Source organism: Lissotriton helveticus, chromosome 5_1 (assembly GCF_964261635.1).
Source record: "Lissotriton helveticus chromosome 5_1, aLisHel1.1, whole genome shotgun sequence".
NCBI classification, from domain to species: domain Eukaryota; kingdom Metazoa; phylum Chordata; class Amphibia; order Caudata; family Salamandridae; genus Lissotriton; species Lissotriton helveticus.
In genome coordinates, this window is record NC_136065.1 from 1,042,091,965 (window position 1) to 1,042,108,699 (window position 16,735).

The 16,735-nt window shown below is 44.9% G+C and overlaps 1 protein-coding gene across 1 annotated transcript in view; it reads right to left on the bottom strand.

Moving 5' to 3' along the window:
* The window catches only part of LOC144753478 (zinc finger matrin-type protein 4-like), a 915,282-nt gene that overhangs the window by 839,614 nt on the left and 58,933 nt on the right, over positions 1 to 16,735 (bottom strand). The window contains exon 2 of the mRNA XM_078641153.1: positions 8,324 to 8,416. Within this exon, the coding sequence (XP_078497279.1) occupies positions 8,324 to 8,416 (93 nt within the window). The remainder of the gene's footprint in view (positions 1 to 8,323; positions 8,417 to 16,735) is intronic.

Below are 16,735 nucleotides of genomic sequence, written 5' to 3' on the forward strand. Positions count from 1 at the left end.
GCGCGTTTTCCATTAAACAAGTGAATACTCATACGACCAAGTGGCTGCCTCAAATTGGGTTCCTGCAACTGTGTGGATTATTATCGGCCTTCCCGGTCGCGAGGACAGCTCACCGAGACTCAGCGGGTCCTGGGCAGACAACGCAAGGCGTCTGGCTGTTTGGATGGTCGTGGATCAAGCGTCTTTGCAGGGAGACGCGCGCTCCTCTCATGATGGACACGATGAAGCAGGGCAGCTCTCTGTCAGTTTTGGAACTTCCACCCACTTGGGATATTATATTGTTTTACATTTGGAAGATCAGCGCGCCCACTTGGGACTACAAAAACCATAAGGCCATGCAGTCGGCCACGCCCTGTAAGGCAGGTGATTAACAGCGCGCATTTCTTCCAAGCTTCATTAACGCCGCTGAAGAAGAAAGCAAGGGGCTTTCGAAACGCGTCCGGCGTTTCAATTTGAAGAAGTGACTTTCTGTTCAGCTGGGCTGCCAGCGCGTTTTCCATTAAACAAGTGAATACTCATACGACCAAGTGGCTGCCTCAAATTGGGTTCCTGCAACTGTGTGGATTATTATCGGCCTTCCCGGTCGCGAGGACAGCTCACCGAGACTCAGCGGGTCCTGGGCAGACAACGCAAGGCGTCTGGCTGTTTGGATGGTCGTGGATCAAGCGTCTTTGCAGGGAGACGCGCGCTCCTCTCATGATGGACACGATGAAGCAGGGCAGCTCTCTGTCAGTTTTGGAACTTCCACCCACTTGGGATATTATATTGTTTTACATTTGGAAGATCAGCGCGCCCACTTGGGACTACAAAAACCATAAGGCCATGCAGTCGGCCACGCCCTGTAAGGCAGGTGATTAACAGCGCGCATTTCTTCCAAGCTTCATTAACGCCGCTGAAGAAGAAAGCAAGGGGCTTTCGAAACGCGTCCGGCGTTTCAATTTGAAGAAGTGACTTTCTGTTCAGCTGGGCTGCCAGCGCGTTTTCCATTAAACAAGTGAATACTCATACGACCAAGTGGCTGCCTCAAATTGGGTTCCTGCAACTGTGTGGATTATTATCGGCCTTCCCGGTCGCGAGGACAGCTCACCGAGACTCAGCGGGTCCTGGGCAGACAACGCAAGGCGTCTGGCTGTTTGGATGGTCGTGGATCAAGCGTCTTTGCAGGGAGACGCGCGCTCCTCTCATGATGGACACGATGAAGCAGGGCAGCTCTCTGTCAGTTTTGGAACTTCCACCCACTTGGGATATTATATTGTTTTACATTTGGAAGATCAGCGCGCCCACTTGGGACTACAAAAACCATAAGGCCATGCAGTCGGCCACGCCCTGTAAGGCAGGTGATTAACAGCGCGCATTTCTTCCAAGCTTCATTAACGCCGCTGAAGAAGAAAGCAAGGGGCTTTCGAAACGCGTCCGGCGTTTCAATTTGAAGAAGTGACTTTCTGTTCAGCTGGGCTGCCAGCGCGTTTTCCATTAAACAAGTGAATACTCATACGACCAAGTGGCTGCCTCAAATTGGGTTCCTGCAACTGTGTGGATTATTATCGGCCTTCCCGGTCGCGAGGACAGCTCACCGAGACTCAGCGGGTCCTGGGCAGACAACGCAAGGCGTCTGGCTGTTTGGATGGTCGTGGATCAAGCGTCTTTGCAGGGAGACGCGCGCTCCTCTCATGATGGACACGATGAAGCAGGGCAGCTCTCTGTCAGTTTTGGAACTTCCACCCACTTGGGATATTATATTGTTTTACATTTGGAAGATCAGCGCGCCCACTTGGGACTACAAAAACCATAAGGCCATGCAGTCGGCCACGCCCTGTAAGGCAGGTGATTAACAGCGCGCATTTCTTCCAAGCTTCATTAACGCCGCTGAAGAAGAAAGCAAGGGGCTTTCGAAACGCGTCCGGCGTTTCAATTTGAAGAAGTGACTTTCTGTTCAGCTGGGCTGCCAGCGCGTTTTCCATTAAACAAGTGAATACTCATACGACCAAGTGGCTGCCTCAAATTGGGTTCCTGCAACTGTGTGGATTATTATCGGCCTTCCCGGTCGCGAGGACAGCTCACCGAGACTCAGCGGGTCCTGGGCAGACAACGCAAGGCGTCTGGCTGTTTGGATGGTCGTGGATCAAGCGTCTTTGCAGGGAGACGCGCGCTCCTCTCATGATGGACACGATGAAGCAGGGCAGCTCTCTGTCAGTTTTGGAACTTCCACCCACTTGGGATATTATATTGTTTTACATTTGGAAGATCAGCGCGCCCACTTGGGACTACAAAAACCATAAGGCCATGCAGTCGGCCACGCCCTGTAAGGCAGGTGATTAACAGCGCGCATTTCTTCCAAGCTTCATTAACGCCGCTGAAGAAGAAAGCAAGGGGCTTTCGAAACGCGTCCGGCGTTTCAATTTGAAGAAGTGACTTTCTGTTCAGCTGGGCTGCCAGCGCGTTTTCCATTAAACAAGTGAATACTCATACGACCAAGTGGCTGCCTCAAATTGGGTTCCTGCAACTGTGTGGATATATATATATATATATATATATATATATATATATATATATATATATATATTATTGTACTTCACTTATATTTTCATGATTTAATTTCATTTTGTTAACTAGTGAACACATTCCCTTGTCACTATTGTGGTAGTACCGGATTGTTAAGAAAATGTGCCTCTGTGCACTTTGGAAGTGATAGAATATAAGCATCAAGTGTATGGCAGAACTATAGCGCTACTTGTTAAGAAGATGCATATACAACTACACCTCCTTTCTATTTAACTCTGCAGAGACAGTTCTATATTACAATGTACTCATTTTTTAACACATTATCCTTCTTTATATGCTATCAACATGTTTCAGTTCCTTCCTTTCAGGTTTCAGGGGCCTTCTTCAGCACCAAACGGAGCTGACTGCCAAAGTTATCAAGCCGAATATTTCAATGTAGGCCTATACTGAGCTCACTTTAATAGGAGGCAGTAAGTATCTGGCTACTGTGTCTTGTTTAGAGGAGGCAGACAACACAGAAGCCCAAGGTGGTCTTCAATTAGATAATTATATGCCCCCCCCTTCGGCAATAAATAGACAATTGAAAATGATGTCTGGCTTCAATCGATTTCAGTGATTTAGACTGTGTAAATGATTTAGAAGAGACATTGCTCTTCAAGAGATAAAGTCTTTAGGAGATCTATCCACAGATCAGCCCAGAGCCAGCAGAAATCTGCAGCCCTGGGGGAAGAGTCACTGCTGCTTATGTTCATAGGTGTGTGTTTGGACCTCACTCAGGATATGTGTGGGGTGCGGTACACCTACCAGCATCGGATTGCAGGGTGATGGAATGACATACAGATCTATACTCGCAGAACAATCAGTCACAATATTGCTGGTTGACATCAGCAATGGTGCACCACTAGTGTTGTGGTGGACGCTTATCGATACCTTAGTGGTCGCCGCTGGAAAGCCCCCTTGTCTTCTTTGCGCCCAAAGGTTGGAGCTTCAAGTGCAGCGTGTCGGCATCAGGCACTTCTTGTGACAAGACACCTGGCTGGCATGCCTCAATTCAAATTAATTGAGCTAGAAATAAATACTCCACTGGCTTCATAAAGTGTACATCTGTCCAGCTCAAAGGTCTGAAGTAGCAATCCCACAAAATATGTTTGGGGTGCAGCAATGTGATATTATACTTGCAATCAACGTTTGTTCATGAACAGACCTAGCCACAACATAGCAGCGTGAGATGACGACTAGATAGTTTCACTCATTAGGTAAATGCATTTAATAGCCCTTGAATAAATGCTGATTCTAGGTAAACCTCTGAAGCATAATTACCCAGGCATTCTAAATATGTCATCTCTGATGTACCGCATGTTTTCTGCTTGGCAATTTATTTAGATTTTAGACTGAACAAAACATCACAATCGCATGCTTCACTCGTGGTGTCTTTTTTAATAGCTCCTAAAGTATGCGAGGCGGTACACTGATATGAAATTGATAACTTTTTCTGGCACAATAAAGGAGATTGATTGAGATAATTTAATGTAAATACATCGAAAGAGTAATGTTTGCCAACAAATGGTTTCTAAAGGGATAGCTAGTCGTGGCTGAGCACTGGGTTATGAAAGACTTTCCACTTCATGTTCCCAAACTTGAAAAACTTCATAGCAATATTGGATTTCATCTTCAGGGCATCAAAAACTATATTACTTTGTATATTGTATTCTATATTACCTCGAATATTTCAAACGCAAAGCTGCAAATGAAAGAAAGTGGCAGAATCCCGAGATGTTTTGAAATGGTCGTGAAAGATGCTGAACTGGCACCAGAGAAAAACAATAAATATTAGTGTGAAAAGAAGCCTGCTTAGAAGCTTAGAAAAGCTCTCACACTTCTGCCTTGGAGCGGCTTGTGCTCGCTGGAAGTACCCCGGCAATCACTGTGCGTTGCACAAGGAGTGATTAATGTGCAGCAAGAAGAATGACAAAAAGCACATTTGCTCCACAGTATGACAGCTGCGTTGCAAAAAGCATTTTCCAGTATTCACTCTTAAAATAAAAATGTTGACCCTCCGATATAATTACATTTTTACTTCAAATTACTCTGGTGCCTGGCAATGTGTATATGTGTCCACGTGTTTTGTGGTTTCACCAATGCAATAACAATGTAAATAGCTGTTTTGGGCACTTTTAGAGGTGATCATTTGAACCTTACTACTAGCTAGTGAAATATAAAAGCAGTGAGTTTTTTTCTAAACATTTTCCACATTTTCCCTCATTCCTATCCCTTCTCCAGAGCAGCAGTTCAAGTAACCAAGAAGTAGTTTAAGTGCTTTGGCACCTCGCCATTGATTTGAAGAAATTTGATCAAGGGACTAAGCTGTTGACCTCTGAACTGGGGACCTGGGTTCGAATTCAGCCCTCATGCTTGACTGAAAATCATGTGATTCATGAGCCAAAAATCGTAAATATGTGAAAACTCATGTAATTATTTAATCTGTCCAGCACTTCTGAATACTGCCCCTCGATAATGAGGTCTCTTAAATTATAACCATTTCTCCTCTTTCCTTCCTACCTCAGCTGTCCGCCTGCATTGATTCCACTCTTCAGGCTTTCTTGTTTCAGCTATGCAGTTGACCTACCTACAAATCATTCTCCAGCTCATGGACCTCAATTGGAATTGGAATTACATTTATATAGCGCTTACTATCCCTGATGAGGTGTCAAAGCACTTTTTGGTGAGTAGCACAATACTCCGGAACCCAAAAAGGATTAGTGGTGAAATAGTACATGGAAATATGAGATTAATTTGAGCGGTGGACATGTGAGCCTGTAAATTGTATTGAAAAGGATAGTGGATGGAGAGAAGAGAGAAGGGTCCAGAAAGTGTTATTTGGAGATCATAGCAGGAGGAGGAGGTTTGGGATGAGTAAAGGAGAGCTGGGAGAAGGGTAAAGGAGATCTTTAGATTTGCATCCTTCCTGGCTGCTTTACAATCTATGAAATCAATCCATGATATTCACAATGTAGCTGTTGCTGACAATTATACTACTCCAATCTCAATTTTACACAGCCCTACCAAAGCCAGTTATGATGTGCAACAGGAATCAGCTTTGCAACAAAAGTATATGGTATTAAATCCATGTGTCTCAAAAGGATCCAGTGGTACCTAGTATACTGGACATTCCATCAGACCTAATTTACTCTTATAATTTTCAATGATTTTTCAAAGCTGGGTCGAATAAAGGTGTTGAAGAAGAATTTTCAACAGTTACAGCAAAAGCACAGGAATAACAGAACATGAGTGCATGTTGTTTGAGGTGCTTTTGTTTAAATTCGTCCTAGTAACAAAAATTGGCACAAGGACACATTTCGCATTAGAATATAGTGGGAAATTAAGGATTCGCATTTCACGCAATTACCATAATATTGCTGTCATTTTATAAAATTACGGGAAAGCAAATCTTCCAAATAAAAAAAAAGTTTAAAGTGTTCACTGCCTAACACACATTCATCCCATAATACACAAGTATGGAATACATTGTTAATGTAACAATTTATTTTTCTCATACTGCTTGCTACCAAACAACTTCTGTTTCCCAGCACTGTTAAGAGTAAATGCTGGGGTGCTGAACTTGATGGTACTCAATGTATACAACATTTATATAGTGGAAGGCTAATATACCAGCGTGTGCCTGACTACATAGCACTCTGCACAAGGGTCCCATTACGAGCTGCCCAGAATTCAGTGAAGACGATACTGGGGCCAGAATAAAAGAATCTGAGTTTACTGGTTAAAGTCCCCGGAATTGGAAATAACATATATGGGCACATGCATCAAGGGTTTTTGCATTCGCAAACGGTGCGAATCGCAAAATTCGTCCGTTTGCGAATGCAAATCCCTTTTTTGGGATGCATTAAGGTTTTTGCTATTTTCCCAATTTAAGAAATCGCAATTTATTTGCGATTTCTGAAATTGCGATTGCATTTAAGAAATCGCAATTTTGCGATTTCTTAAATGCAATGCATGATTTTTTTTAAATTGCGAAATCGCAAATAGGAAGTGGTAAATTACCATACAGTTAACCTTCATGGTAATTTGCGAAAACTTTCAAAAGTGCACAGAGGTGCATTTTTGAAAGTTTCATTTTACACACACACATGCCCTTGGGGCATGTGAGTGTGAAAAATGTACTTAAAGGTACATTTCAGGGGTGCAGGGGGGGTCCTTTGGACCCCTCCCTGCACCCTTGAAATTGCATTCTCATTTTGCGATTCCTTAATTGCGAATCCTATGGGCCTCTAGGAATCAATGGAAAGGGATTCCTTAATTGCGATTCGCAAATTGTGAATCGCAATTAAGAAAAATTAAGAAATCGCAAAAAAAATGCGATTTCTTGATGCATTGCCGTTTGCGAATCCTTAATTGCGATTCCTTAATTTTCGCAATTAAGGATTCGCAAACGGGAAGATTGATGCATGTGGCCGATAGACCCAGCAACACCAGACGAGTTACCACATGCAGAGTCCCTGCTCTGGGGACTTTACCACTGACCTATTCCACCTGTTTTAAGCAGGTAGGAAATGTCAGCAGATCCGAGGTTGTATTATTGGTTGCAGAAATACACAAGGTAAAAACGGACTCTTATTCTGCATCCAGTAATTTCGGGTGGGGAAACACGGGCCCACTCAGAACTGTCTGCAGTGGTAGCTCACCCGCTCATTAAAGAAGCATCAAGTGTTTAAAGCAAGAGGCTGTCTTACAAGCTTATGTGCTTCCCACTGTGTATGAAAAAAAATCTTCATTCTTGTAAGCTAACTACTGTCTGATATATGTTTTAAAGATATGGGACAGTTTGCAAACGCAAAAAAGGCTTTTCAAATGTACCAACTGCTATTTTGAGGTTCGGTAACCTGTTACCAAATCATAAAATGGGCTTGCAAGGCAGTATTAGGAAGGGGCGTTTCAGGGACATCCCTTCCTAATAGCAAGTCGCAAAGGTATGTAGGATGTTTTGCGACCAAATACCGGTTGCAAAACATTTGCAGTTCATTATCAGATTCAATCTGATGATAAGCCATTCGCAAATTGAAAGGGGTCCCCAAGGGATGCCTTCCAATTTGTGAATGGTGGTGAAAATGGTTGTTAAGAGTAGGCAGTAGACCCACGGACCACTGCTGCTCTTAAAAAATGGAAAAAAAACCTTTTCATTGTTTTCTTTTAAATACATCCCGTTTTCCTTTAAGGAAAATAGGCTGCATTTGAAAAAAACAAAGATTGCTTTATTTAAAAGCAATCACGGAGATAGGTGGCATGGTGATCCCAGAAGGCCACCATTCCCGGGATTTTAGCGTTTCCAAATGGGTTGCAAATTGCGACCTACCTCATTAATATTCATGAGGTAGGTCGATTTGCGATCCACTAGGAATCGCTAAATAAAACTCAGGGAGTTTCATACATTAGGAATATTTATTACCTAATTTTGATTAGCAGAAAATCACAATTAGGTAATCGCTATTTCCAAAATTGATACATGTGGCCCGTGGCCTCTTCTTTTGGTCATTCGCCTCTTTCTCTTACCTCATTGTTCCACTTCCCTGCCATGCTTTTCCACTATCACCAGTTATTAAAATCCCTCCCTCTGACTTCCACTCTTTGCCTTGTACCACTCTCACCCTCATTCCAATGACTCAAATTACCTTCTCTGCTTACCCAGTCATACCTTGGCCGGATGTAACCTTTCAAAGTTTTCCTTCCAAATATACAAAGCAATAAAAAAAGAGTTCTACTGCAATGAAGTCAGCAGAAAACACATTCTTAATGCACAGGTAGTTACCGGGTCGTCAGGTCGGAGTTTCTTGGATGGGGGGCCGCCATCCTCCGGGTGCAGCATGTAGTACAGTCGCACCTTGTTGGCATGCTTCTTGCTCTAGAAAGAAGAAGAATGAGCTGTCAGATCCTGGGGACTCTGGGGAAACTGAAGATCCGCTGCACGTGAGTGAGGTGCACTTGACCCAGATCTCACTCCCCCATAGTGCCACCTGCTCGAGATGACGATGGATCGCCCCGCTACCTGAAGCGTGTGTGATTGATCCTATGTGGAATACATTATTTACTTACTTCAGTTTATTTACTATTAATTTTTGTTGTTTATTTACACAAGTAAAGGTGGTTGGAAAAGAAATGTTGACAGAGAGAAATGCATTAGAACATGGAGGTGAGGGAGTCAATGATGGCTCGCGCTCGGCTTTGGCCCAGCTTGAGGTCTTCTGGTACCCTCAAGCCCAAAAGGAGCCAAGCTTTCCTGTGACTTCTGCCTTCCACCCACACTTCACCTTATATAATGGGGGAGGGGGGTGTACATACAGATAGTAAGGTTGAATAGACATTTTTTTGCTAAGTTTATTATTCAGGGGAGTGCATGAGTGTCACATTATGAAGTTGAACAGCAACTCGTTGTATCTTAAGTTAGAGAGAGGGGCTAAAGTGGGAGAAATTCATGGTGATGGGCTGTTGGTGGTGGCAGAGTACGTCAAAGTAGAAAACTGCTGTTCTTTAGCGAGGAAATCTGAGCGGCATTCTCGACCAGATACCTCTACGGTAGTCCAGTGCCTGGAATTGTGAGAGAGAAAGATTTAATTGAGGTGATGGGAGAAACCAGAGAAGTAGATAATATCACTGACAGAAGTGTCAGAATGAGAAGAAGAAGGAACTGAGAAGAGTTCCTTGAGGGACACAAACAAGTAGAAGGGTTGCCAGGTAGCAGCTGGAGCTCTTGGAGACAGCAAATGAGTTGACAGAGGATAAAGTAGGTGTCAGACTTTGTTCGGGGGCACATTGCAGACAGGGACAAAGGGGCACAACAGTGGGGGTTGGGGTAGTTTGTTTCTTGTGTCGTAGGGCCTGCCAAAACAGTCAATGTCTTCACATGGACGTGGTGTTGGGGGCAGAGACTCTAAACTCATAGTCAACCAATACACAAAAAACGTACTGTTCAGCCCAGTGCTTGTCGTAGAAAAAGATAGGTTCTTCAATAGCTCAGCAAAATGAAATACTACACACAGTAATGGGGCTCAGCAAAATGGTTCAAAAATTATGGTCAAAAGCAAGATGTTATAGTCTCCACACCCACCACAGTGTTCTAGTTCAACAGAGGCAGTTCTTGCCCCACTACAGTAGTCTAGCAGTGTGCTGCAACTCACAGACTACTACGGTGATCTAGTATTGCATGAACACCTAAGGTGAGAAGTAGTAAACCAAGTTTACTACTTGGTTTATGCGGGGAATCAGTAAATATGAGGACCTGTTGGTCAGGTCAATTTGTATCTTGCAGTCAAGTTTATAACAGTACTTGTTATTCCTTTCAACATGCAGTTCTAGAGTAAAAAACACTCTTTCATTCTTGTTAAATGGCTGTGTGTTTTACCGGTTTGTGATAACACGGCTCAACGTGGGAGTGATTGTGGTGCGCCCTTTGAGGTCACAACACCAGCATCTGTTTGTAAGTAGGAGCTGGATCATACCATCATCCCCATCTCAAGGATACTGTAGCTGAAGAACGCAGCATAGCAGGCCTAGGCTTATAGTTGTCCTTTCACAGATCCGGCCTCCAGTAGTTATGAACTTTTTCTTTGGAACACATCGGTAGAACAGGTCCCTCGGGTAATAGAGGAGATGCCAGAAGGCAGCCTGTCATTTAGGTGCTAGTTGCCACTTTACACAGTTCAGCAATGAACCAAACAGAGTGTCCAGGTAACCCCTCTCAGTTTAGATCGGCTTTGGTCACACTGCCAAACACAAGCCACATTTTCTGGCTCTGGGTGCTCCACAGACCAGGCGCAATGCTGGGCTTCTCCACTTGGACATTCTCTCCTGCTGCAGGGCCAGGAACTCTCCTACGCTCTCTGAGCTCATAGGCAGGCTTCTAGGTGCTAGGCAGACCCACAGCTTCTCCACCAAGTTGTGTAGAATTCAGGTGCTAACCCCTTATCTGTAGGAGGCTGGATGTGATGCTGACACAGCCCTGAATGATAGCAGCACTTTGAGTACTCTGTGGAACACTCACTTCCTTGGGCAAGAAGAATTGAGAACTAGAACCAATTGGGATAGTTTGGATCCCGCATTTATACTCATTTTCCAGACAGTGGATATTAATCCACTGTCTAAAGTCAAGGAAGCAGTTTAGAGTGGTCTCTTCCTAATGTAATTTTCTGGCTGCAGTCCTGACACAGCTTTTGTGCATGATGGCTCTCACAGCAGGTACTGATGATATTAGCTCCAAACAGTATCATGCCCAAACATGGGCAAAATGAAATGTGAAAACTCTGCACCTGATTATCATCAGCCTTCCTGAAGTAGCACTCCGGGAAAGACAAATGGCATGTCCTGCCTTGAAACATGTTCACTCCTAACAAAATCTACTGACTCACTGCCTTGCCCTACCACCCACAAAATTGTAGTGCTCACAAAGGACTAATCAGCAATTTCCTGCTAGAATGTCAACAGAATTTCTGAGGGTAGCCCTATCTCCATCCTCCCTCACTTCAGGGTGTGGGGATCCTCCCTTGAGCTCTAGAAATGCAGGCAATACATTTCCACTGTCTGGGGAAGCCGTACCCTATCCTTCATTTTGTGCTATGTCAAATTTGGAATGTACCATCTAAAATGGATGTAGCAATCAGATTCTCACCACAAACAGCCTTGCTCCCATCCACACTATACATACACGCTCCCCAAATGCACACAGGTTATCAGCACAATAGTGTGGGTGTTACATTAATGCCAATCTGTACATATATGAGGATGATAGGCTACATTCCCTCTGAAAAAGAAAAAGGTCTGCTCAGTACTACCATGTACAACTGTATTGGGATGCTGCTGCCTCCACTTCACTGTCAACAATCCAGGACACAGAAAGTAGTCCCAAGTCTGCAAAGAGGGCATACTTGTCATATCCCTCCAGGTCACAGAACAGATTCAGGACCTTTAAAAAAACATGGTCAGGCCTGAGCCTCAACACAGCCTCAGCACACTTTATATTAGGGTGTCGGCTGGGCCAACAAAAACAGGGTATCAGTTTCACACGCAGTTGGGTCACTGAGGGAAGGAGTACATGCCTGTTTCCAGTGAAGGGGATATTTCCACCCCAACTGTAGGAGATCAATTTTAGTGTAGTGTTAGAGAGGTTGAGCGAGCAAATAGCCATTAGCATAGTGAGGTTATGGAAAGTGTTGAATGCTGTGGGCAAACTGGAATGGCATGGTGAGCAAAAAACGATGGATTTAGGCCCAGATCTCTGTACTGGGGTGAATGTATGACATTGTTCTGCATAATGTCTATCACCTGTTGTTTTTGCAATTGTCACCCCGAGTGGGACGGGTATGCTCAGACGTGAGTCCCGTGCTCTCCTTGCCACTGGAATCAAGCTATCCAGGCTGATGAGGGCTGAAAGCCCGAGACCGGTCCATGGATGCTTGTTTCCAGTCCAGGGAGGTCCTGGCTTGGCAGTTCGGGCTGGACTGTTTCCATGGGGCACAGGGTCAAAACTGATTTGCATATGGCTGGGTTCAAACTGGAATGGCATGGTGAGCAAAAAAACGATGGATTTATGCCCAGATCTCTGTACTGGGGTGAATGTATGACATTGTTCTGCATTATGTCAATCACCTGTTGTTTTTGCAATGGTCACCCCGAGTAGGACGGGTATGCTCAGACGTGGGTCCCGTGCTCTCCATGCCACTGGAATCAAGCTATCCAGGCTGATGAGGGCTGAAAGCCCGAAACCGGTCCTTGGATGCTTATTTCCAGTCCAGGGAGGACCTGGCTTGGCAGTTCGGGCTGTACTGAGGTGAATGTATGACATTGTTCTGCATTCTGTCCATCGCCTGTTGTTTTTGCAATTGTCACCCCGAGTGGGACGGGTATGCTCAGACGTGAATCCCGTGCTCTCCATGCCACTGGAATCAAGCTATCCAGGCTGATGAGGGCTGAAAGCCCGAAACCGGTCCTTGGATGCTTGTTTCCAGTCCAGGGAGGACCTGGCTTGGCATTTCGGGATGGACTGTTTCCATGGGGCACAGGGTCGAGACTGATTTGTATATGGCTGGGTTCAAACTGGAACGGCATGGTGAGCAAAAAAACGATGGATTTAGGACCAGATCGCTGTACTGGGGTGAATGTATGAAATTGTTCTGCATTCTGTCCATCACCTGTTGTTTTTGCAAATGTCACCCCGAGTGGGACGGGTATGCTCAGACGTGAGTCCCGTGCTCTCCATGCCACTGGAATCAAGCTATCCAGGCTGATGGCGGCTGAAAGCCCGAAACCGGTCCTTGGATGCTTGTTTCCAGTCCAGGGAGGACCTGGCTTGGCAGTTCGGGCTGGACTGTTTCCATGGGGCACAGGGTCAAGACTGATTTGCATATGGCTGGGTTCAAACTGGAATGGCATGGTGAGCAAAGAAACGATGGATTTAAGCCCAGATCTCTGTACTGAGGTGAATGTATGACATTGTTCTGCATTCTGTACATGAACTGTTGTTTTTGCTTAATGCTGTGGGCACGTCACATAGTAAAAGTCTGGAGAACAGGTGAATGTAGTATGCAGAAGTTTTAATGGTTGTGTAGCTGCAGTCTCCATGGATTCAAAAAGCCAGGCTACTGAGTGTTCATTAGTTTGTGACTAGATAGTTGAAGAGCGGAACAAAAGGGGGTGGTAATGGACGGAGCATCTGAATCAATCAAACACTCACAACGAGTCAAAAGATGTGGGTTTAATCCATCACCGTTCTTTAGCCCACTCTGCCACCCCAGTTCAGACATGGCTATATGCAAATCAGTCTGACCCTGTGCCTCATGGGAACAGTCCAGCCTGAACTGCCAAGCCATGCCTTCCCTGGACCGGAAACAAGCTTCCGAGGACCGGTTTCTGGCATTACAGCCGTCTTCAACCCGGCTTGCTTGAATCCAGTGGCAAAGTGAGCAAGGGACTCACGTCTGAGCATACCCTGCCACACTTATGGCGGCCAAAAGCGGTACAAAAGGGGGTGGTAATGGACGGAGCATCTGAATCAATCAAACACTCACAACCAGTCAAAAGATCTGGGTTTAATCCATCACCGTTCTTTAGCCCACTCTGCCACCCCAGTTCAGACATGGCTATATGCAAATCAGTCTGACCCTGTGCCTCATGGGAACACTCCAGCCCGAACTGCCAAGCCATGCCTTCCCTGGACCGGAAACAAGCTTCCGAGGACCTGTTTCTGGCATTACAGCCGTCTTCAGCCCGGCTTGCTTGAATCCAGTGGCAAAGTGAGCAAGGGACTCACGTCTGGGCATACCCTGCCACACTTATGGCGGCCAAAAGCGGTACAAAAGGGGGTGGTAATGGGCGGAGCATCTGAATCAATCAAACACTCACAACCAGTCAAAAGATCTAGGTTTAATCATCAGAGATAGTTGAAGAGCCTATTGAACACTAAAAGTTCAAAGGATTAGCTGACAAATGGACACTGGGAGAAGAGGGACTAGTTGGAACAGAAGGCTGCACCAGCAACATGCTCTGTGAGGAGGAGAAATACCACCATCAAAATGAAGCAATGTTGTTGAAAACAGCAGTTAGGATGGTAGGCAAAGTATGCTGGTGTGGACAGGAAGATGAGCTACTTGATTGGAGGGATACATACAGGGCACAAGTCCTAAATAAAGAAGTGGGGGGACGCTCAGAGACACGATGTGACGTCACGACAGGAAGTGACGTCACGAAAGAAAAAAACATAGAAATGCAGTAATAATCACGTTTCAGTGGGCACGGCCCCCGGTGCCACTGCACCAGTAGCAGTTCGCCCCTGGGTGTATGGGGGGGTGGGTGAATGAAGTCACGGGAAGAGAGGAGTGAGGGGACGAGAAATGGGGAAAGGATGCGCGCCTCGTAGTTAAGAAAGTGTGAAGGCTCAAAGAGGGGGGGGGGTGTGAGCAGGTCACGAACAGAGTGCGGGGGGGGAGCATCTGTGAGAGGGGAGAGCGGGGCACAGACTTCAGGAGAGGGAGCATGAGATGGGTAGCGAGTGAGTGGGCAGGGGAGGGTGATGGGAGGGGTGGAGAGAGGAGGAAGCAGGATGCGAGGTCAAGGTTGGGAGATCGGCGGTGCGCCGGTCCAGTAAGTAACACCATCATTGTCCAGTCCAGCTTTTGGTCAGGGGGGACGGCGTCCGCCCTGTAAAATACGTTAAAATAAGTGGGGGGACGCCGTCCACCCGCGTGGTACCCCGACTTGAGCCCTGGATACATATGTCAAAGTGGTGATAATGATAAGGGCTGTGCCAGCTTAAGTGTAAGAATGCATCTAGCAGGGCAAGTAAAAAGAGGGACAGTTGGGCTTAAAGATGAAGAAGAGTAGAGTTCTAATACTAGTGTTGTGGGGAAGTCACTAATGAGCTGAGTGGTCATTTCAAAAGTGAATTTAGAAGACAAATTGGAAGCAAAGGTCCTTAGCCGAGAGATTAGATTGCACTATTCTCTTTCAAGGAGCAGAGAACTCAGACCTGATGGTGAAATTATTCCAGCACTCCTAGAAGGCCATATGAGCCTGGAAGGCACTCCACCTAGGCTATGTCCACCTGTACTCTGCTCATCTTAATGTGTGTCCCTGAGTATCACTGTTCTTTTCGTCTCTCAGAGGTTTCATGTTCAGTACTGTAGGTATTGTTACCTTTTCACTGTGACACACATGCAAAGAAGCAAAAATACCTCAAGTCATTTAAAATTTGCAAAGCTCTCAGATACGTGACATGAAGTGAATGCATTTCATCAAGACTGATTGATCGTCAAGGCATTGCCATGCAGCATCCCTTCCACAAACTGAGCTCCAACCCTTCCTCAACAGCAAGGCCATAAAAAAAATCTTTCATATTTCCTAATGCTCCTATTCTGCTCCTGGTGCCTTGGCAGCCATTTCTTAAAGTGTTGCCCCTGTCCTATCACACCTCATTGTGCATCTGAAGCTAAAGGGATGTTATAAAGGGGACATTTTGAGATCAGCATAGTGATGGAATAATCATATCTGTTTACTGCCTGTAGATCTTTGACCTCTTTGAGAAACACTCTGCACAAAACATTGTCCTCTACCCAGGACAGATAGCTAATAGGGGGAGCCTTGAACACTTGTGAGTGACTTTATCTTTCTCATCTAAGGGTTTACACTATGTATCCCTTCACCAGTGCTTAGGCCACTCGATTAGTTCCATTTGTGTAACTAACTAACCAATGCTAATAATGATTGCACATACTAACCTCAAATTTTTAAATTACATTTGACTCCATTGTATGTTTATTGTTTGTTGTTATGGTAAAGAGAAATTGAACATCATTAACATATTGATTGGTAGTTGAACATATGTTGAATGTAAGATAATCACACTGCCCCTTGCATCCTTAATTACATCACTACTATCAAATGGCATTTTAATTAAAATTGTGATCATTAAAGTAGGATGAATATCGCAATACTGTCCAGCCGAAGCGTATGCTGATGCTGAGCCTACTTCTGCGTGCTCTCAGCTTATGGTCATTTTGTGGGTACGGTCATTAAACCATTGACAGTTCTCAGTTGGTGATTTGCTGAGTGTCTTTTGAAGTTGTGCATGGTTGTGCATGCTGATCTCCAATCATGAATCACCCTAATCATCAAATGATGCTATTTAATGGTGAAACAAGATTGATCGTGATCAGCCTCTGAAAATGATTAATTATAATGATTTGCCAAGTGGGCTGGTTAAAAATGCGCAGCCTCGAAGTGCCTGTAAGAGGAAGAGATGTAGGAGAGCCGATGGGCTTTTTGAGTATCTCAGGCGCACATCATACACCGCATGCAGAATCACATAATTTTTTTATCAGAACAAGGGGATGAGTAGGTTTCTGCACATAGGGAAACTTGGTTTTTGATTAGAAGTCATTTTTCAAAAGAGTAGTAGAAATGTGCCCCAGAAGGCAAAAGACTTTCTTGGAAATGTGAGTGACGTGTGAAAGTTACATTTTGACAAAACTCCTCTTATTAATTTGCTCGGGGACACTTTATGGGGCTTTCAGCTCTAGGTGGTGTCTTGAAAAAAAATCCAAAAAATTAATAGAAAAGGAATTAAGCAACATACTTGTCCTTGATCAGACATTTACGTTTTCCAGGGGATCACCATCAGAAATGTGTTGCGAACCTCTACCTGGAAGCATGCCACACAGTATGCTCCTGAGCCTGG